Below are 22249 nucleotides of genomic sequence, written 5' to 3' on the forward strand. Positions count from 1 at the left end.
CTCTGCGCCTGGCCGCGCCTCCGCGGCGGCGGCGGCCGCCTCCCGCGAGCAGGGGGAGGGACCGCTATCACCCCCTGTTCTCCCCGCCCCCTCCTCCGCCTCCCGCAGCCCACTCCGCCGCCGCGCTAGCCTCTTGCTGGCTGCGCTGAGCGGGGAGGGGGTGCCTTCCGCTCTGCGAGCCGGCCGGTGACGGCGGAGGCAGCAGCGGGCTTCAGGCCGCTCGGGCCGGCGCGGTTCTGCCGAGCGGGAGCTGGAAGCCGGCGGAGGCGGGCGGTGATGGAGGTGTGAGGAGGCGGCGGCCGGGCTCCGGGAATATGAGGCGGCGCGTGGCGGCGGTGCGGTGCTAGAGAGGCGAGGAGCAGGGGTCCGGGCGCTGGAGCAGCGGCTTTCCCGCGGCTAGGAGCCCCGGTGGACAGTCCCCGACGCAGCATTAGCGCCCGTCGATCCTTCAGCCCTCTCCTCCGCCGCTCGGCCCGCCGCGGAGCTGGGGGCAGGGTGCCGTTGGAAGCGTGGAGCTTGGCTCTCTGATTCATTCATTCCTTGCGGACGGGAGCCTCAGACCCGCTGTGCTCTGAAGAGAGGGCAGCCGCGAATGAAAGGCCGGGCGCGAGGCGGGCTCCATTGTGCTCGGCGGCGGGGTGCGGGAAGGGGCTGAGGGAGGTGGGATCGGGTCCCCTCCCCCTGCTCCCCGGCGTGCGCTGCGCCCGCAGCCTGCTGCCAACCTGGATATGGCTCAGTTTATTCTCCTCCGGAGAATGAATCTATCCTGCCTGGTCTTCTCTTCCTCTTCCTTACCTCCTCTCAGCTCCGAGTCTTAAGAGGGGAAAATTAAGACAGATTCCAATGTGGAGTGCCGTGCACGTCGCGAGCTGCCGGGTTTGCACTTCGAGGAGATTTTTCTATTTATTTTTTTCTAACATGAGCGCAGGGAAGCAGTGGCATTACTGCTTTTCGGATTTTTATTTTCCAGTAGGGATCTTTTAAGTGCACGTTGCATTGGGTTGACGCTCCACCCCCCCGGGACTTGGTAGCACCGAAAAGGCCGAGTTACCTAGCTCTCCGTGAGTGTCGAGGAGGACATGACCGAAAAGACCAGCGAACTCATTTTTTGTAGGACTCGGTGAAGCTGGATCCCGCGTTTTCCTACGTATAGACTCATTTTGTGGAATAGAGTTGACCGCTGTCTCCTCCGCGCAGCAAATGCCACCTCAGTTTATTTGAACGTTTTGGTATTTACGAGAGAGAAAGCATTTTACTTAAGGAAACCAATTGTCAGCATCATTGAAATACCTCCGGAAAAGGACCTCGGGGGGTGGAAAAGCAACTGCGAAATAGCAAACAGAGAAATTCCTTTGGAAGTTATTCCGTAGCATAACAGCAGAAACTTCAGCGCAAGTTTTCATTGGGCAAAATGGGGTAAGGATTTTTGTGCTTAACACAACTTCGAATCTGTTTATGTATGTGTGTTATTGTCTGTGTTTTGTGTTTTCAAGCAAATTTGCCACCTTCTTGCTGAGCAGGTTACACTTTTAAAATACAGGTATGCTAACCTATTAACAATTTATTTTTGTATTCTTTTAGAGTGACACCGAGAGGTCATAGTTAAGGAACGGCGCGTATAACGTTAGTAACCTGAATATAGTTATATCAGTAATATTTAAGAAGGCAACGCATTCTCTATAAACTGCTGCATCAGTTTGTAATGAAAATCATGTCTGAGGTTTTGTTGCCAGTCGGTATCTTTCAAAAAGAAGTACTGCATTCTCTTAATACTTTGAGAATAATCAGTTGCACAAAGGGAACGATTGTATTGCAAACTAATGAGCGGTTAGACGATAGTCTTTGAAAATGATCCAGTGTAAACTGTTGCCCTCGTCTTGCCCTCTGTTTTGCCCTTGAATATCCCAGAGCTAAAACTGATTTATTGGGGGGATTTAAATGAAAATCTGAAAGTCTAATGATGCAGTCTCCAGAATGCGGTGCTCTCAGTAGGAAATCAGAACTTGAATAAGAAAAAGCCTTTTGTTGAAGAACTTGTTCACTTTTTTTGTTTTTTACTTCTAAGCTCAGGTCTTCAGTTTTTGTTAACAATGTCAGATCTACCCTTCTTTCAGATCCAGATCCAGTCAGGAGTGTATTTTCCAGCCTTTTGTTAAGTCTGTTCACACAGTTAGCTTGAAAAAATGCTAGTGACTCTTCCTAATTTAAGCTGGAAACTCATATTAATGGAATAATGATATAGTCGTTTTATTGACAGATTGTTGATGCTTTCCCTCAAAGAGGAACTTCTGGAATTTTGTCTCTCTCTCTCTCTCTCTCTCTGTGTGGTTGAGGGGCAGATTTTGAAAGGATGGACTCTAAAATTTCTTTGTGACATTTTAGGGATGTACACACACTTCTTGAAACTTTTGAAGAGAAGTTTTGGATAGTACTACCTTTTTGTTGGAGTTAGAATTTGAAGTTTATTAATTTGAACAACTTTGATAACTGAAAACAGATGTAGGAGCTCTTCCTTAGGAATTAATGGAAAACAGTGATAATTGTTTTTTAAAATTAAAAGTGGTGAGAATATATATATATGGGGTATTACTAAGAGCAATTAAAATACCTCATTCTATTTCTAGTGTTGCTATTAGTAAGTTAGTGCCCTGAGGCAAATTGTTTAACCTCTGTGGACTGTCTTATCTGTAAAATGAAGAACTTTGATGAGATGGGTTTTAAAGACTTTTCCAACTGTAAAAATGAATTGTTTTCTTTTGTCCTTCTCTCATTTTAATGATCACTAGTTGGTTTCGTAAAGTAGATCTTTCAGATGGAGATGTTATTTTATGTAAGCAGTCTTTAAGCATCTTAACGAGCTAGAAAATAATGACATTTGAAAAATGTTTTAGATTAACTCCGCTAATTTTAAATGAGGGATTCTGAAAAATACTGTTATTTAAAGCCTTTGAAGTATGGTTTCTCTTGAGAATCTGCAGCTCTTCTGGTTAAAATATGTTGGAGCAAAAAAAAATCAAGCAGCAATTTTTCATGTTGAAGACTGCATTCTCTAGATTGTAGAGGGGTAGCATCTTGGAGGAAAATCAGTTTTCCACAACTTTTAAGCCTCATGAATGCCCATCATTTTACCAAGAAAGCCTGGGATGAACGTAAATACTAAAGGGACTAGGATTAAAATATAAAAATAAGCCTCCCCCCAGCACACACACAACACAAATTTAGACACTTCAGCATAATTAAATTTGCTTATATACTAGTTTATTTGCCCTTTTGTTAACAAAATCTTGAAGGTGCACTGAGGAGGAAAGGGAGCGAGTGTTTGTGGCGTTATTTTTCTGAAAGTCCATTGTTGGGCTGGGACCCTTTTCGTTGATAGTTACTTGTACCGTCTTGAATTGATGAGAGGAAGCGTAGGTGGAAGTAGACTAGACGAACATAAGGAGAAGGCATTTGTGCAAGTTTCTAGACTTTGTAGATGTTTAAACCTAATAAATGTTGGTGGGATAAGCATAGTTGCCAGCACCTATTTAAAACAAAAGGAAACAGAGCTTTAAATGGCCTTGAAAGTTTTACCCAGGCAATCCTCAATTACCTTATTCTGACGGGTATCTGAAATTTAATATTGTGGGTGAAGAGTGTCACATATAATGAATACATTTGTGGCTGACGTTAGCTTATAGTAAGAATTTATTCTTTGCCATAATTATAGGTATAATTTTAAGGGCAAAGTCTAAGCAAAAGAGGTTACTTTTAAGAAAATGAGTGATCAGGTGGGAAGAATGTCTGTGGCTCCCGAACAGTAATTTATGAACTCTGGTAGAACTGAAAAGAACAGCTGAAACTGACAGCTGGCTGAGTCTGTCAAAGTATCTTGGATGCTGCATGAACTGTTTTTAATTGCAGTGAAGACAGCTGAAGTATCGGTTTGTAAAGTTGTTCTATCCGACAACTAAAAATTAGGGCATTCTTGTATGTGAGATGAAGTCTATGAAAAGTTCAAAGTGTCAGTGAGAAGTTCTTCTCCCTTTAGTTGGCCCCTCACCCCTCAAAGTAGCATCTCACAATGAGAGCAGTGAGTCAGTAGCTATTTTAGAGCTATCAGACCAGTCAACAGAAATCAAGTAACTTCAACCAGTTATTTCATGCTACCTTTTGAATTGTTGCTTAGATTATATTGGCAACTAAGTGCCAACAAAGGACTAAAGAATCCCCTCTCCCGTTAAAGCTAGTTATATGTAAAATGAGGGTTCTCCCTGCTAACGAAGTTGGCTGGTGCAGTTCCTGATTTATCTCACCTATCTGTAGGAGCCTCTGGAATCTTGCCTTTCCCCTTACCCTCAGGTAAGTTGCAGAGGCATGGAAGTAGGTGCTGCAGCATTGCAATCTGTACTGAGTCCCTTCTTTGCTGAAGGACAGGAAGCTGACACCTCTTTCTGCCTCAGGCTGCGGGGTGCTGCTGTCTGGGGGTTGTAGCAACAGTGCGGAATTCTTAATCTAGCACTGCAAATATGAATGAGCTTTGTTATAAAGGCAACCATGCTATCATCCCTAAGGGCAGAGAAGTTAGATGCAACTCATTCATTTTGTATTTGTTCATTTTACCAACTTTTGAGCCTCTATTATGTGGCCTGTACTGAACTCAGTGTGCTGATTCAGGACTAGTAAAATGTATTCTTTTCCCTCAAGGAGTTTATACTCCTGAGGTGGGGAAGACAGTCAAGCTTTAAAATAAAAGATACAGTGAAATGTCAAAGGGTCTGTAAGGTAAGGCACCATGAAGGCACTGTGTGTGTGTGTGTGTGTCTGTGTGTGTGTGTGTCTGTGTGTGTGCATTAGCTTGAGGGAAGGATGAAAAGGCTTTGTGGAGGAGGTGATAAGTATTAAATATTGAAAAATGAGTAAGGTGGGCCTCGTGGACAAATAAGAGGTCATTCAAGACAAAGGAAATAGTATGATCGAGAGCGCTAACACAAGAAACTGCAAAAACATTTGGCATGACAAGCTTATTTTGCTTGGGGTCGTTGGGGGCATAGCAAGAGATAGAGCTAGAGCCTCAGGCAGGGGCCAAGTTTAGAGAGCCTTGTAGGCCAGACCCTGGTGGTGCAGTGGTTAAGAGCTACGTCTGCTAACCATGTTAACCAAAAGGTCGGCCGTTCAAATCCACCAGCTGCTCTTTGGAAACCCTGTGAAGGGATAGCTTCGTTATGAGTCAGAATTGACTCGATGGCAGCGGGTTTGGTTTTGGTTTTGGTAAACCAAACAAAAGACTTTGTATTATCCTGTGTTGTTATTGTATGCTTTGGAGTCAATTTAGACTCATAGTGACCCTATAGGACAGAGTAGAACAGGCCCATAGGGTGTACTATGCTGTCATCTTTCTGGGAGCAGATTGCCAGGTCTTTTCTCCTGAGTAGTGGCTGGTGGTTTTGAACTGATGACCTTTCAGTTAGCAGGCAAATACTTAACCACTCTTGTAGGCAAGTGTATTTTAAACTTTTTTGGCCACGACTGATTAGTAAGGTAAACATTTTTACGTTGCAACTTAGTACACTTGTATATAAATGACAAAATTTCACAAAATGATAATTTTACTTTGTGTGATGCACTCTGCTATTTTCTGTTCTATTCCATTCTATTTTATTTTTGAGGAAGAATGATGGTTGTGACCCACTAAATTGATTTAACTACCCAGTGGTAGCAACTGGTGGCTTGGGGAACCATCACAGGTTTTTTTTTGAGGTTAAGATTCATTTGTGGTTGCTTTTGTCTTTAGACTGAGGATATATATGTGTTCAAAAGTTACTTGTGTTATTTTTCCCTTCATGTGGTTATGTTACTTATTAAAAAATAGTTAGGTTCATTTGTTTTTATTCTATTTTAGCCACCCCCATCCTTAATGTAATTTAAGTTTTTGACTATATAAAACAATAACATGATTTCAAACATCGAAACCTTTATAGGGCTTTAAGTAGAGTAGTAGCACAAGCCTGGTACCGCAGTGGTTAAGTGCTTGGTTGCTAACTGAAAGGTTGGCAGTTTGAACCCACTAGCTGCTCTGCAGGAGAAAAGACCTGGTGATCTGCTCCTGTAAAGATGACAGCCTAGAAAACCCTATGGGTCAGTTCTACACCATCCTATAGGGTCGCTATAAGTCAGAATTGACTCAGTGGCACCTAACAACATAACAGTAACATGAAAGATCAGGGGAAGCAGAGTGAGAAGACAGTTAAAGAAATTATTTAAAAATTAGTTTTGTATGTTGTATTTTGTGGAAGTGCCAAAGTGAGAGCAATGGACCCTGGCTGGATAGGGGAGGTAGATAGTTGGACCAACCCTAGAAAATTCCATAGTGGAGGGAGAAGAGGGATGGTGGTTGAGAGGTATCTGGTTGGCTGAGTGGGACTTCCACAGGATGAGGCTATTTTGTGTGCAGAGGTAAAAATCTAGGTAGCCAAAAAAAAAAACACACCAAACCCATTGCTGTACAGTCGATTCCAACTCATAACAACCCTGTATGACAGAGTGGAACTGCCCCATAGGGTTTCCAAGGAGCGGCTGGTGGACTTGAACTGCTGACCTTTTGGTTAGCAGCCAAGCTCTTAATCACTGCACCACTAGACCCTCAATGTAGGTGACAGCGTGGTGTATTCCTAGCAGAGCCATTCCTTCTCAGATGGGCCATGAAATAGTGAATTGGGAAGTTTGAAAAGAACTTTTTGGATGGCATACAAACTGCATGGAAAGTAAAAGTGAGAACACCTTGACATTCCCCCAAGCAAGTAATTGGAGTGTAGTTGAGAGCTTGCCTGCTAACCAAAGGGTCGGCAGTTCGAACCCACCAGCCACTCCTTGGAAACCCTATGGGGCAGTTCTGTTCTGTCCTATAGGGTTGCTATGAGTTGGAATTGACTCTACAGCAACGGGTTTGATTTTTGGTTTGGTTGGAGTGTGGGTAAGATTTGTATTATAAGTTTATAGTTATTTTCACCTGTGACTAGCTTAGAATTGTGATTTTATTCCTATTAACGTATATAAAGAGGATACCAACAATGAGAACAAGAATGCTCATATTTTGAGAATTGGTTTATTTTTTGATATATTAAATTAATGGAATAACTGAGCCCTATTCTTACTTATTTTGAACCCACCCAGTGGCTCCATGGGGGAAAGACCTGGTGATTTGCTTCCATAAAGATTACAGCCTATGAAACCCAGTAGGGCAGTTCTGCTCCGTCACATGGGGTTGCTGTGATTTGGAATTGACTAAGCGGCACCCAACAACAACAGTAACATTCTTACCTGTATTTAAAAGAACTCATTTTTTGTTAATGGATTTTTTTTTTTGAGATAATTATACAGCAGCCATTCACCCTTGCTCCTCCCAAATGTTCTTTTCTCCTTTATATAACCTATTATTACATATATTGAAGACGTTTCGTTAGTTCCTTTTTGTTCTTGTTCTTATTTCCTTTATCCTTGTCTCCTAGTTGATATAAGCAGGTTTTCAGGGATTGGTAGTGGTGGGGATAATAACAATGGACTCTCACAGGTTTTCCCTTCCATACAATTGTTTTTGTACTTATGTAAAAGTAACGCGAAAAATTTAAGCCCACCTTCACCCCCAAACCTGCCACCTCCCTAACTTTGCTCTTGAAATTTCCTCCCTATCTCTCAGCTTCTGTTAGCTTCAATGTTGGGGTTGGTGCCACTTGTCTGAGAACCTTCCTTCCCCCGAAAAAAACTGAAGAAGAAAGAGAAATTTTCCTTTTAAAATTTGGTGGTGATAGGGTGGAATTGCCACCCATTGCCAACCGCCAGGTAGATAACATGATCAGTATGTGGGATAAAAAGTTGTGTTGTCTTCCCAAGATGTAGGAATAGTATTTAAATTTATAAATAAGATATTTTATGTCTTTCAGAAGAAAAACTAGGTCCTATGCTAGAGTTTAAAAATGAAAACAAAACCTACTTGAATATTTACATATTTAGCCGTGCAGGAAGTGACTGGGAGGAGGAGAATCAAGATTATAATACTTGAGTATATGTGCAAAGGTATTGGTAAAATTGTATAAACTAGTCAAGGTTGGTTACTTTAAGTCATGTGAATTAACTTTGAAGAGGAGCAGATGTTAGAACTGGGATCACTTGGGAGACAGAATGGATGTGGTATATGATGTGTTTGGCTCTGGCTGAGATTTTTATAAGAATGAAATGGTGATTGTAAATAGCACATTAGGATGTGATTAAAGAGCCCTGGTGGCACAGTGGTTAAGTGCTTATCTGCTAACCAAAAGGTTGGTGGTTCAAACCCACCAGCCGCTCCGAGGGAGAAAGGTGGTCTACTTCTGTAAAGATTGTTGTTGTTGTTAGGTGCTGTTGAGGCTGTTCTGACCTGTAGCTACCCTGTGTACAGCAGAACAAAACACTGCCTGGTCGTGCGCCATCCTCCCAACCGTTGCTATGTCTGAGCCCATTGTGGCAGCCACTGTGTCAATACATCTCATTGAGGGTCTTCCTGTTTTTCACTGACCCTTTACTTTACCAAGCATGAGGTGCTTCTCCAGGGACTGATCCCTCCTGATAACATGTCCAAAGTATGTGAGACGTAGTCTTGCCATCCTTCTAAGGAGCATTGTGGCTGTACTTCTTCCAAGATAGATTTGTTGGTTTTGGCAGACCATGGTATATTCAGTATTCCTTGCCAACACCATAATTCGAAGGACTAATTCTTCTTTGGTCTTCCTTCCTTATTGTCCAGCTTTCACATGCCTGTGAGGTGACTGAAAATCACCTTCGGTCAGGCACACTTAGTCCTCAAAGTGACATCTAAAGAATACAGCCTAGGAGACCCTGTGGGGCAGTTCTGCTCTGTCCTGTAGGGTGTCTCTATGAGTAGGAATCGACTCAATGGCAGTGGGTTTGTTTTTTTTTTGTTTGTTTTTTTGTTCTTAGAGTTATGTAATTCTTAAGATATACAGTATTATAGACTTTTTGATTGGTCACATTATGTAGACATTAATCCTTTTTAGATACATCTATGGGTCCTATTTTTGTTTCTTTCACTTACAATTTTATTTTCTTTGTTAATTTCCTGGTTCTAGAATAGAATTACTACACTTCTACAACAGACTTGCTACCTAGCAGGAGCAAACAACCGTGTACACACACAAGAAAATCCTCTTCAAAATATGAGTATATAAAGGGTGTTAATTTATAGGAAGCTCTTAATTTTGTTTCATGACAGGTATGATTTTATTAATTTAATAATTCTGAAATTAGGTCACAATTTAAATATGTGACTAGTGTGACTTTTTTGGGATTAGGGAATCATGACATTTGGTTTAGGACAAATACTGAAGTGTTATTCATGATAGTTAGAGATTGACTATAGAAATTGCCCTTATGAGTTTGTAGACTCAGTTTACTTTAAAAAATTTTTTTAATTGTGGTAAAATACATATAACAAAATTTGCCATTTTAATCATTTTTTAAGTGTACGTTTCACTGGCTTTAATTACATTCACAATGTTGTACTATCAGCACTGCTATCCATTTCCAGATTAATTTACTTTTAAATGATTGAATGTCTCAGATGAAAAAGTGGCTAAATCTCGAAAAGGACCGACCTCCCTACTACCATGTGATTTTTGTTTTTTCCATCCTCTGGTGTTTAATCAAAATATTTCTTTTTAGTTACTGGATTATTTTGTTATTTTGATTAATCCAACTAACTGGGCAGAAGAATAGGAAAAACGAGCCCCAGATATTTAATGTTTCTTGATATATTTTTTAAGTAATTGAATAGAATATAAAACATCTTAAGTAGCTGTATTTCTCAGTTAGTTAAGATCTATTTAGTTGAATGAATCGTACAGTTTTTTGTCTGTGTAGCCTTGTATTTGTAATGCGTTATGACCTGCGGCTTATACACTAGAGGGACCTTGCAGCTTATGAGATTCATTATGTTTATGAAATAAGCAGGATTTTCCTAGAGATCAAAAGGACTTCTCTTTTTCTGAAAATGTGGATGCTGTTTCTTGAAGCATTGTAAGGTTTCAAGCTCACTAAGTATCTCTATTTCAAAAGAAACTTCATGTGACAACAATCAGCAGTATTTATATAGATTTTAGCCCATCTTTAAGAATTTATAAAGTTTTCAAATCTTATTAAAGGAGTTTTGTAAGAGAAGATAAAACCTGTTTAAAAGTTAATCATTCAGTAGTCTTCAACATGTGAATAAAATTGTGTAATCAGAATCTTATTTTTAGGTAAAAATTCTTAATTTTTACAGTGCACCTCCGAATACTATAGATTAGACATCTATGCTCACATCCACGTTCACTCGGTGTTAAAAGAGACACATTTGTCAGTGAGCTTCTCTTCTCAGTTGTAGGTTTTCATACCTCTTGCTTCTCCTTTCCTCATCTCCCACAAGTCTAACACATTGTACATTTTAATGCTCCAGAATAAAATGTCTGAGAAAGGAAAAGAAGATGAAACTGATAGTAATCAGTGCTTCTTGTTTTAAGCAACTTTTTAAAGGGACAAGGTTGAAATTGTTGATATGTATGTATCACCTTTTATCCTTTGCCTTTAACTCCACTTGTATTTTATTTATTTTCCATCTTTTTTAAAAAAGTTTAAAAAAAAATCTGTTCACTTCTCTGGTAAGTAAAATTTAGAGTTAATTTTACAGGGATATCTTTTTTACTGGCCTTACAAAGAAAAAAAATCCTCCTTTCTCTTGAGGTTTTTTTCCCAATAATGGATTGTGAACCCAGTATAGCTCTTGTGTAGCTAAAAGAATTCTAAATACTATATAGAACTAATATCTGACTTTATTAAGAACTGAATTTCATTTATACTTAACTGTCTTTTTAATATTGGAGAAAGGCAAAAAGTCATTGTTTTCTTGTATGGAAGTTAAAATTGTTTATGTAACTCAAAAAAAATGAGCAGTTTAATCAGTATTTTCATAGTACAGTTTACCTTTGCAGTTTCTCTAAATTTTGAAAAATCATCTTACTCTCTTAACATTAACCTAATATTAGCTTTATAAAAAATAGCTCTGCTTTATGGACATTTTATTTTAAAGTTCTTCTATAATTCATGAAGCATTTCCATGTCATCTTTGACAGAGGTGGGTACCAAGTCCTCAATATAAAGCAGTTGTTGTAAGAATTGAAGGCTTTTTATAAAATTACCAAGCCAGAGTTGGACAGAAATTAAAAACAAACAAACAAACTGTGCTGAGGGGCTGCAGGCATCAACCCCAAATCCATTGCTGTCGAGTCGATTCTGACTCATAGCGACCCCATAGGGTTTCCAAGGCTGTAAATCTCTATGGAAGCAGACTGCCACATCTTTCTTCCTCAGAGCAACTGGTGGTTTCGAACTGCTGTCCTTTAACCACTGCACCACCAGGGCTCCTTGCAGACTCCAGAGCAGCCTTCATTACCTTATAAGGTCATTTTAAGTCATGTTTGTTATGATCATGTCTATAGGCACGTCTGACCCATGTGCTCACATGCCTTAGAGTACAGAGGGCTGTAGAAGGAAGTGTTCTTTTTTTCCCCTCCATAGAGGGGTTTGTTTTTAATTTGCCCTTATCTTTAACTTGGAGACTCTTAATAGAAGTGTGCTGAGAGCCATAGCTCAGAAACATCTCTCTATGGGTACTGTACGTTGTGTTTCCTAACAGTCTAGTTCATAGTATAGCACGCATGTGTAAAATAAATTGAAAGAATGTGGGGAGTTAGAGCCCAATTTTAATGTACAGAAAATTATGAGTCCCAGCAATTGGGCATATAGTTGGGTATGCCATTTGTTTTTGTGATAATTTTTCTCGGTAAGTTGTTGGACCCTTTCTTCTTTATATTTAAGCATGCCTCAATCTTAAGCAATTGTTATCTCCCTCTGTTTCACGTAAATATTTATAAGTAAGAACTTTAAGAGGGTTGTTATGAACAATGCTTTTCTTGTGAGTCAGAGTTTTCCACCTTTGTTACTTTCAGTTCCTCCCATTAGGCTCTTAATAATGGTCACTAGAAAATTAAGAGGATTTGACAATCAAAGAGCTCAAAGTACTCATATTAGGAAATTTCTATCAGTCTTCTTTCATGAAAGGTAAGGTAAAACCGTATATTCCTAAACTTACACAGGTCAAGTATTAATTTTGAACCAACTATACTATTTAAGTGTGCTTAGCTTGTCCCTTTACTTTTCTGTGTTTCCATTTTGTAAAACAGTGCTGTTTTCTGTCTTACTCAGTTGTTATGAATCTCTGTCACATGGCTTTTAACATTAAAATTCATGTGCTTTGCTTAATCACTCTGCGAGCTCCCGAGATGTTTACAGAATGAGGATTCCACCTACTCTTGTTTACTCAGTATTGCCAGGGATCTGTATATATTAAGCTGAATGAGTAGACTCCCAAGTTGCCCTTAAATTCATCTTTCTTGAGGTTCTGTTCAATTTTTTTTTTTTTAATAGTTCTAGATCTGGCAGGCTGCCTTTTTCCTTACTTAACTGATAATCTGTAGAATTTTAGTTGTCTATTTTCTTGGTTGCTTTCATTTAGTATATTATTAATGTTAAATTGATATTTATTGCTGTCTATGTGAGTATGGGGGAAATAGTAAGATATTAATGACATTGCTATTTAATATTTTTTGTGGCAAATTAGTATATTCTGGGTAATCAGTATATGGGTATTACTATGGGTAATTAAGTTACAGGTTATTCACATGGTAGGAAACTTGCCTAAAGAATGTTTTCACAGCTGGTACGGTGGTCAGTTAGAAATCAGGATGCAATATTATATATTCTCTATGATCTAGGTTATGTAAAATATATTTTATATGTGTATAAAAAAGATTTGAAGGAAATTCATTAAAGCACTACCATGTTATATTTCTAAAAAAAACAAAGGAAACCTGTTGCCATCGAGTCAATTCCGACTCATGGTAAGATTGTGAAATTTTGTTCCTTGACTCTTTCTGAATCTTAATTGTAATAAATTATAGGAATTAATGAATTATAATGAATATATTAACTTTTAGAGCTTCTCTTGGGGTTTAAGGGTTAGGTCTATTAAAATATGTTAATACCTACAGTATATTTTCAGGATCTAGTACTGTTACTACATGTAGATACTTATATATTTGTATCAATTTTAGCTTGCTTATCTCAAGTTTTGTTGCGTTATTTTCAGAATTGACTAAAGAAGTAGTTGCTCCGATGACAGCAAAAATAGATTCTTGTTTAAGTGTGTCTTAGTTGTCTGGTGCTGCCAAAACAGAAATGCCACAAGTGGATGGCTTTAACAAACAGAAGTTTATTCTCTCACAGTCTAGTAGGCTAGAAGTCTGAATTCAGGGTGCCAGCTCCAGGGGAAGGCTTTCTGTCTCTGTCAGGTCTGAAGGAAGGTCCTTGTCATCAGTCTTCCCCCGGTCTGGGAGCTTCTCAGCACAGGACTCTGGGTCCAAAGGATGCACTCTGCTCTTGGTACTACTTTCTTGGTGATATGAGCCCCCCTCCCCTTCTCTCTTATATCTCGAAAGAGATTGACTTAAAACAAAACCTACTCTTTTGTAGATTGAGTTCTGCCTCATTAACATAACTGCCTCTAATCCTGCCTCATTAACATCATAGAGGTACGATTTACAACACGTATGGAAAATTACATCCGATGACAAAATGGTGGACAATCACACAATACTGGGAATGATGGCCTAGCCAAGTAGACACATATTTTGGGGGGACACAATTTGTTGTCTTGCCAAAAGGCATTCGTATCCAACATTTTAAAAAACCCTTTGGCCACACAAACACATCTAATCCCTTATTTATTCAGCAAACATTTTTTGAGCTCTTAACCTGTGCTAGCCATTGTTGATACTCTTATCTAGGTCAAATACAGTAAGCTTAGAAATGCTTTTAACTGTTGACTGAAGAAGAAAGACCAGAGCATAGCCAGGCAGTAGCAGAAATTAATATTAGGATCAGTGGTCTCAATTTTGAACCTGCATCAGAATCACCTAGAGGGCTTTTTTCTTTTTTTTTTTAAATTGTACTTCAGGTGAAGGTTTACAGAACAAATAGTTTCTCATTAAACAGTAGTACACATACTGTTTTATGACATTGGTTAACAACCCCACGACATGTCAACCCTCTCCCTTCTCGATCTTTTTTTTTTTTTGGTGAAAATATACATAGCCAAAGGTACACCATTTCAAAAATTTCTACATGCACAGTTCAAAGACATCGACTACACTCTTCCAGTTGTGCTGCTATTCTCACTTTAGATGAAGGTTTATAGAACAAAATAGTTTCTCATTAAACAGTACACATGTTGCCCTATGACAATGGTTAAGAACCCCACTACATGTCAACACTGTCCTTACTCAACCTTGGGTTCCCTATCACCAGCTTTCTTGTCCCCTTCTACCTTCTAGTCCTTGTCCCTGGACTGCTGTGCCTCATTAGTCTGGTTTTGTTTTATGGGGCTGTCCACTCCCCAGCTGAACGGTGAACCTTGGAAGTGACTTCATCACCGAGCTAAAAGGGTGTCTGGGGGCCATACTCTCGAGGTTTCTCCAGTCTCTGTCAGGTCAGTAAGTTTGGTCTTTTTTGTGTGTGTGAGAATTTTGTACTACATCCTTCTCCACCTCTGTCCAGGACCCTCTGTTGTGATCCCAGTCAGAGTAGTCAGTGGTGGTAGCCAGGTACCATCTTGCTGTACTGGACTCAGTCTGGTGGAGGCCTTGGTAGCTGCGGTCCGTTAGTCCTTTGGACTGATCCTTTCCTTGTATCCTATTCTCTTCATTCTCGCTTGCTCCCGAAGGGGTGAGACCAGCGGAGTATCTTAGATGGCTGCTCACAGGCCTTTAAGACCCCAGACGCTACTCACCAAGGTAGAATGTAGAACATTGTCTTCATAAACTGTATTATGCCAGTTGAGCTAGATGTTCCCCGAGACCATGGTCCCCATAGCCCTCCGCTCAGCAGTTCAGTCCCTCAGGGAGTTTGGATGTATCTGTGGAGCTTCCATGACCTTTCCTGTACAAGTTGTGCTGGTTTCCCCAGTGTTGTGTACTGTCTCACCCTTCACCAAAGATACCACTTGTCTGTTGCCTATTTAGTATCTCCCCCCCACCCCGCCCATCCCTGGTAACCAACAAAGATTGTTACATTTTGTGTGTGAACTTTTTCCTGGGTTTTTACAATAGAGGTCTCATACAATATTTGTCCTTTTGTGATTGTATTTATTTCACTGAGCATAACATCCTCCAGTTTCATCCATGTTATGAGATGCTTCACAGATTCCTCATTGTTCTTTCTCATTGCATAGTACTCCATTGTGTGTATGTACCATAGTTTGTTTATCCATTCATCTATTGATGGGCATGTAAGTGGTTTCCATCTTTTTGCTATTGTGAACAATGCTGCCATGAACATAGGTGTGCATATGTCTATTCAAGTGACGACTCTTATTTCTCTAGGATATATTCCTAGGAGTGGGATTTCTGGATCGTATGGTATTTCTATTTCTAGCTTTCTAAGGAAGTGCCATATCATTTTCCAAAATGGTTATTTCATTTTGCATTCCCACCAGCAGTGCGTAAGAATTCTGATCTCCCCGCAGCCACTCCAACATTTGTTATTTCCAGTGTTTTTGATTTGTGCCAGTAATGCTGGGGTGAGATGGTATCTCATTGTGGTTTAAATTTGCATTTCTCTAATGGCTAGTGATTGTGAGCATTTCCTTATGTGTCTGTTGGCTGCTTGAATGTCTTCTTTGGTGAAGTGTCTGTTCATTTCCTTTGCCCATTTTTTAATAGGATTATTTTTCTTTTTGTTGTAGAGAGGATTGTCTTTTTGTTGTAAAGGTGTTGGATTTTCTTGTAGATTATGGAGATTAGACCTTTGTCTGACTTGTACTGTCCAAAAATTTTTTCCCAGTCTGTAGGTTCTTTTTTTACTCTTCTGGTGAAGTCTTTTGAAGAGCATAAGTGTTTGATTTTTAGAAGATCCCAGTTATCTAGCTTATCTTCTGGGGTTTGTGTGTTGATGGTTACGGTTTGTATCTTGTTAATGCTGTGTATTAGGGCCTGTAGCATTAGTCCTGTGTTTTCTTCTATGAACTTTATAGTTTTTGGCTTTATATTTAGGTCTTTGATCCATTTTGAATTAGTTTTTGTATATGGTGTGAGGTATGGGTCCTGTTTCATTTTTTTGCAGATGGATATCTGGTTTTGCCAGCACCATTTGTTAGGAAGATTGTCTTCTCTCCATTTGATGGACTTTGGGCCCTTGTCGAAGATCAGGTGACTGTAGATGGATGGATTTACATCTGGGTTCTCAATTATGTTCCATTGGTCAGTGTATCTGTCGTTGTACCAATACCAGGCTGTTTTGACTACCATAGCTGTATAGTAGGTTCTGAGGTCAGGTAGTGCGAGTTAGAGAGCTTGTTTTAAACACATACTCTCCCCCTCCCCCTCCCCCTCCCCCTCTGTCCAGAGTTCTCGATTCAGTGGTCTCGATTCACTGGTCCATGAATTTGCTCTTCTAAGAAATTCCCAGGTGATGCTTAAGCTGCTGATCTAGAATTACTACATTTGATAAATGAAGTTTACAAATGTGAGACACTTTTATCCATTCAAAAGCCTCAGAGATGCTTGAAGCTTGAAGCTTTATTTTCTCTCTGCTTTCAAGTTGTAAAAACTATAATTTTGAACTGAGGAAGAAAAAGGAAACACTGATTGGGCCTTATAACTATTTTTCATAAGTTAAAAGATCCAGGACAACTTGAAACTGATCTCTATCTCTTTTAGCAGTATTTACGAGTTATGTCTATTTCTTAATCATAGTTACTTCTGCCTTCTGACATTTCAAAATGTACTGTTTTTTAACTTACCTGTCACTGCTTTGCCATTTGAAATTTTCTGCTTTGGGAGGAAATATAATTTCCTTCTAGTCGTTTATTCTGCTTAGATATCCTTAAGTTTGTCCAAATGCTGTATTAGTTTTCTATTGCTATGTGACAGTATCCGCAATTTTAGGGGCCTAAAACAACACCCATTCATTATCTCCCAGTTTCTGTGGGTTGGGAGTCCAGGCACTGGTTAGTTGGCTCCTCTGGGTCTCACAAGGCTGCAATCAAGATGGCAGCCAGTGCTGGGGTCTCATCTGTGACTTGTGATCCTTCTCCAAGCTAATGTGGTTGGTGGTAGAATTCATTTCCTTGCTGCTTGATGCCTTCAAGGCCATCGGGAGAAGCCTCTCTGATACTTCATCTTTTAAAGGATTCACCTGACTAGATCAGGCCCAGCCAGGTTAATCTTCTTAATTATTAACTCTAAGTCAACTGATTAGTGACCTAATCACCTGTGTGATATCCCATCCTATTCACTGGTTCCAGAGGAGCCCTGGTGGTGCAGTGGTTAAGCACTAGCTGGTAACTGGAAGATTGATGGTTAGAACCCATCAACTGCTCCATGGCTGAAAGATGTGGCAGTCTGCTTGCATAAAGATTACAGCCTTGGAAGTCCTGTGGGGCAGTTCTAAGAGTAGAACTATAGGGCCCCTATAGTCAGAATCCACTTGATGGCAATGGGTTTGTTTAGTTTTTGGTATTCACTAGTTCCACTTGTACTCCAAGGGAATCTTGGGGGCCTTCCACACTATATCAGATTCCTATGGTTATTTTCCAAATGCTCAGATATCAGCATATCCATTCCATTTTTATACCTTTTTTTTTTTTTATTGTACTTCAGGTAAAGGCTTACAGAACGAATAGTTTCTCATGAAACAGTAGTACACATTGTTTTATGACATTGGTTAACAACCCCACAACATGTCAACCCTCTCCCGTCTCGACCTTTTTTTTTCTTCTTGGTGAAAATATATATAGCCAAAAATACACCATTTCAAAAATTTCTACATGCACAGTTCAGTGACATTGACTACGCTCTTCCAGTTGTGCTGCTATTCTCACTTTCGATGAAGGCTTACCATTTTTATACTTTTTTAAGTCTAGGGCACTCTGCATGCCTGCTCCAATCTGAACTGCTTACTCTCGAGGCCTACTAGGTAATTCTCATACTAGACCTTCCCTTATATATATTTTTTGTATTGTATCTCCTGTTTCCTTGACACCATGTTTTCTTCTTTCTTGGTTTACCCCTTTGTTTTATTGAAGCACGTTTTTCACATGTTTAATTTCCAGGTGCTATGTGTTAGTCTCTTCCTTTTTTATAGAATTCTGCTGTGGTTTTATGGATGTGATGTCTCATTTATTTGAGAGGATTTATAGTGTTTTACAGTTTTGTTTTCTACTCCCTAAATTGTCTTTCAAGTTCTTTTTTTTTCCATTTTAGTTTCTTTTATGTTGAAAACTTTCTTGGAATGTCTGGTGATCCTCAGCTATGTATTTATATTTAAGAGTGAGATACTAAAAAGCTGATTAGATGCTCTTTGTGAATTAGTGAGGCCTGTCACTGGTGGGTTTGACCTTGCTATGTAAGGGTCAGTACATGGAAGTCTCTTCTCTGGGACTGTAGGTCTTTTCTCTGACCCGTTTCTCAAGAGAAAAATTATATGTGTGTATGTGTGTATAATCTGCCTGTTGGCATTCTGAGAGCAAGTTAAGGGTATTACTCCATTATATACCTAGAAGGCATATTACCTGCTATAATTTGAGAACCACAAAGAGAAGGGTTTTTGAGGGGGTGTGGTTCAGTTTGCCCCTATTTTTAGGCCCCATCCCTACCTTCTACTATTGGGAGAGGTAGTTGCCTGACTGAGGGAGAGAGTGGGGCTGGGACCTTATTGTTTGGTTATTTAAACTTCCAGTCAGACTCCCTGATTTCAGTCCCATACCTCACATCCACTTCCACACTCCTTCTACCTCTAAATTCTGGCCAGCAAATGGTTCACTTATTACTTCCCGTTTGCAGGCACTTTAGTTACAGCTTGTTTGGCTTTGCCAAGTCATACTATTCCTTCTATTTGAAGACTGTATTAAAATCTCTTATGCACTGATGTCATGTCTTCTATTATTTGTTGTTACGTGTTATACCTTCTTTTCCCCATCATTTTAGTGGAATTTTGGAAAGAGAAGATAAATGTGTGATTAATTTGCTATGTTTGACCAACATCACTAAGCCTTAACTTTTGAGTTTACATAAGGCAGCTTTCAGAATGCTTGACACCATTGACAGTTAATTGATTGGAATTTGGTGGATGATAAAGTATTGGCTTTTTAAAAAATCTCTCCCTTGTAACTCACACCTGGAAGCTCAATACATGATGTGAGCACATCTTAAAAACCTAACGCTGAAAAACAGTGCTTACTGTCTCAACTGTGTCAGGTAACTAAGGTGTTGCTACAGTTTGTCCCCCAACATTGTGCCTTTTGAGCACTTGTGACAAACATTAAGCACTTAATTTGTGCCATGAGCCATGCTAGGCACTGGCAGTACAAGGATGAGTAGACAGACATGTAAACAAGAAATTATAGTACTGTGATTAAGTGCTGCAATAGAGATGTTTATTGTGTTAGGGAGCACAGAATACAACGTCTCCCTGCCTCAGTTTTGGAAGGTCGTAGTCAGTCCTGAGCCTTAAAGAACAAACGAGTTGACCAGGTGGGAGAGAGCAGTAGAAGAGATATGTGAGGGAGGTTGTTAGAGGGCCATTTGGGCAGAGGGGTGGCATAGGTAAAGCCTCAGAGGTAAACTATATATACTAGTTAGAAAGTTGAGGTAGATTGGCACAACTAGGATATAGTATAAAGGGAGACGAGACTAGAAAGGTAGTCAGGGACTAGATTGTGACTGTCATGTTAAGAGGTTTGTACTTTTCCTCTAGATTAGTGATCTTAATTTTGATGTTGTACCCATATCAATAAAATAATTTTGAGTGTATAAATAATGTGTGTATATTTATAAATTACATGCCCTACTGTATATATACATATACAGTATATATATTTTATTGCATTAAGGTCATTGCATTAAGTAATGGTGAAAAATGGAACAATTTTAAGCTGGTAGAGTTAATGCTACCATGTTTGTGTTTTAGATTAACTACTTAGGCTGCAATGTGGAGAATGAGTGACCCTAGGTGGTGCAGGTGGTTCATGCTAGATGACTAACCTAAGTATTGGTGGTTCAAATTCACCCAGTAGTACCGTGGAAGAAAGGCCTGGTGATCTACTTCCATTAAGATTACAGCCAAGAAAATCTTGTGGAGCAAGCAGTTTTACTCTGTAACACATGGGGTACTATGAATCAGAATCACCTCAGTGGCAGTGGGTTTGGTTTTGGGTTTATTGGTCATGGAGGGGGAGGGTAGTGAAGAACGAGAGAGAGAGAGAGAGAGAGAGAGAGAGTGTGTGTGTGTGTGTGTGTGTGTGTGTGTGTGTGTGAGAGAGAGAGAGAGAGAGAGAAAGTGGGTTGAGGGTCTTGGAGACACTAAGATTTAATTGCTTAATAGGTTAATTGCAGAAATTTAATTGAGGATAATGGTTTGAGCTAAAGTAGAGTACAATTGGGACTGCATTCAAAAGAGATTTAAGTAGTAGAATCAGTAGGACTTGACAATGAACTGGATAGATATGGGAGGTAAACAGGGAGTAGGAGATTGACTTTGTCACCGTTAGTTGAGATAGGGAACCAGGAGCAGAGAAGCAAGTTTGCAGCATGATGAAATTGAGTAAAAGTTGATTATATTTATGGCCATCCATGTGGAAATGTCTCATAGTTGGATACACAGGTCTAGTTTTCAGGAGAGAGAATTGGCTGGGGATAAAGTTTTGGGAATCTTTAGAATATACAAGTCTTGTTGAAGCTGTGAATGTGGATGAGCTCATTGGGGTGTTTATAGAAAAGAGCAGATCAGGCATCTCTGGGGAATAGTCATTTAAGAGGCAGGCAAAGGAGCTGGAGAGCTGTCTGGCTAACCATGAGAGAACAGTGTCACAAAAGGCAAGAAAGGGAGTGAGTTTCAAGAGAGGCGAGGCCGGGATAAAATGTAGCAGAAACATTAAATGAGGCAAAAAGTATCCATTAGATTTGGTAAGAAGTGGGCCTTTAATGACCTTACCTTGATATGTTTGAGCAGCATGGGACAGAGGCCAAATTGCTGCTGAGTTTGGGTGGTGGTGAAGGATGAGGAAGCAGAGACAAGAAATATAGACTGAAAGATCAAGCTTCTCAATAAATACATATAGAGGGAGAGAGAGAGAGAGCTTCAGCAAGGTCTAGGGTTCTTTTGGTTTCGTTTTCATGGTGGTGGTACTTTATGCATTAGTTTTAGGCCCTGGGAGTCTACAGCTAGGAGTAGTTTAAAATCACAGTGGTTAGTGTTGTGTGCTGTCCAGTCAATTCCAACTCATAGAGACCCTATATGACAGAGTAAAACTGTCCCATGGGCTTTCCTAGGCTGTAATCTTTATGGGAACAGATTGCCAGGTCTTTTCTCCTATGGAGCCACTGGGTGATTTTGAACCGCAGACCCTTTGGTTAGCAGTTAAGTGCTTTAACATTTCATCACCAAGACGGGGGAGAGGAGATAATTATTGAGGAAAAAGATGGGAGGGAATAGGGTCTGGAATACAGGTGGAGTAGTTAACTTTAAGTAGGAGGAGTGGACTGGAGGGAAGTACGTAAGGAAGGATATGAGCAGATTAAGTTTGTAGTTTATAAGCAGGAGTCTGAGAGGGAGCTCCTTAAGTGATGGGCTCAATTTCTTCATTCACTGATTCATTTAACAAATATTTATAGAGTATCTACTATGTGCCAGACACTCTTCTAAGCGTATGAGATACATTAGCAAACAAAGATCTATGACTTCATGGAGCTTATTTTCTAGTGAGTGATACAAGATGAGGCCGTATGCTGAGAGTGTAGGGAACAAAGTTTGGTCAGGGTCTTGAGAAGAGAGGTGAAGAATGGGAGAGATTGCCAACCGTGAACAAAGAGGAACTTAAAGGGCCCAACTGAGGTTAGAAGTCACAAGTTTTGGTGCTCTTATTGTTGAAACAGTCTAAATCTAGGTTACCACTTGTCTTAATATACCACGGACTGCCAGAAGAATAAACAAATCTGTCTTGGAAGAAGAACAGCCAGAATGTTCCTTAGAAGCAAGGATGGTGAGACTTTGTCTCAGTACTTGGGACGTGTTATCAGGAGGGACCAGTCCCTGGAGAAGGACATCATGCTTGGTAAAGTAGAGGGTCAGC

General features: G+C 39.9%; 1 protein-coding gene across 1 annotated transcript in view; it reads left to right on the forward strand.

Moving 5' to 3' along the window:
• The first annotated feature begins 681 nt into the window (after positions 1-681).
• Positions 682-22249, forward strand: part of HOMER1 (homer scaffold protein 1) — a 121288-nt gene continuing 99720 nt past the window's right edge. Inside the window, exon 1 of the mRNA XM_004374467.2 lies at positions 682-1416. Coding sequence (XP_004374524.1) covers positions 1412-1416 — 5 coding nt within the window. The 5' untranslated portion in view covers positions 682-1411. The remainder of the gene's footprint in view (positions 1417-22249) is intronic.

This window comes from Trichechus manatus, unplaced genomic scaffold (genome assembly GCF_000243295.1).
Source record: "Trichechus manatus latirostris isolate Lorelei unplaced genomic scaffold, TriManLat1.0 scaffold00029, whole genome shotgun sequence".
Classification (NCBI taxonomy): domain Eukaryota; kingdom Metazoa; phylum Chordata; class Mammalia; order Sirenia; family Trichechidae; genus Trichechus; species Trichechus manatus.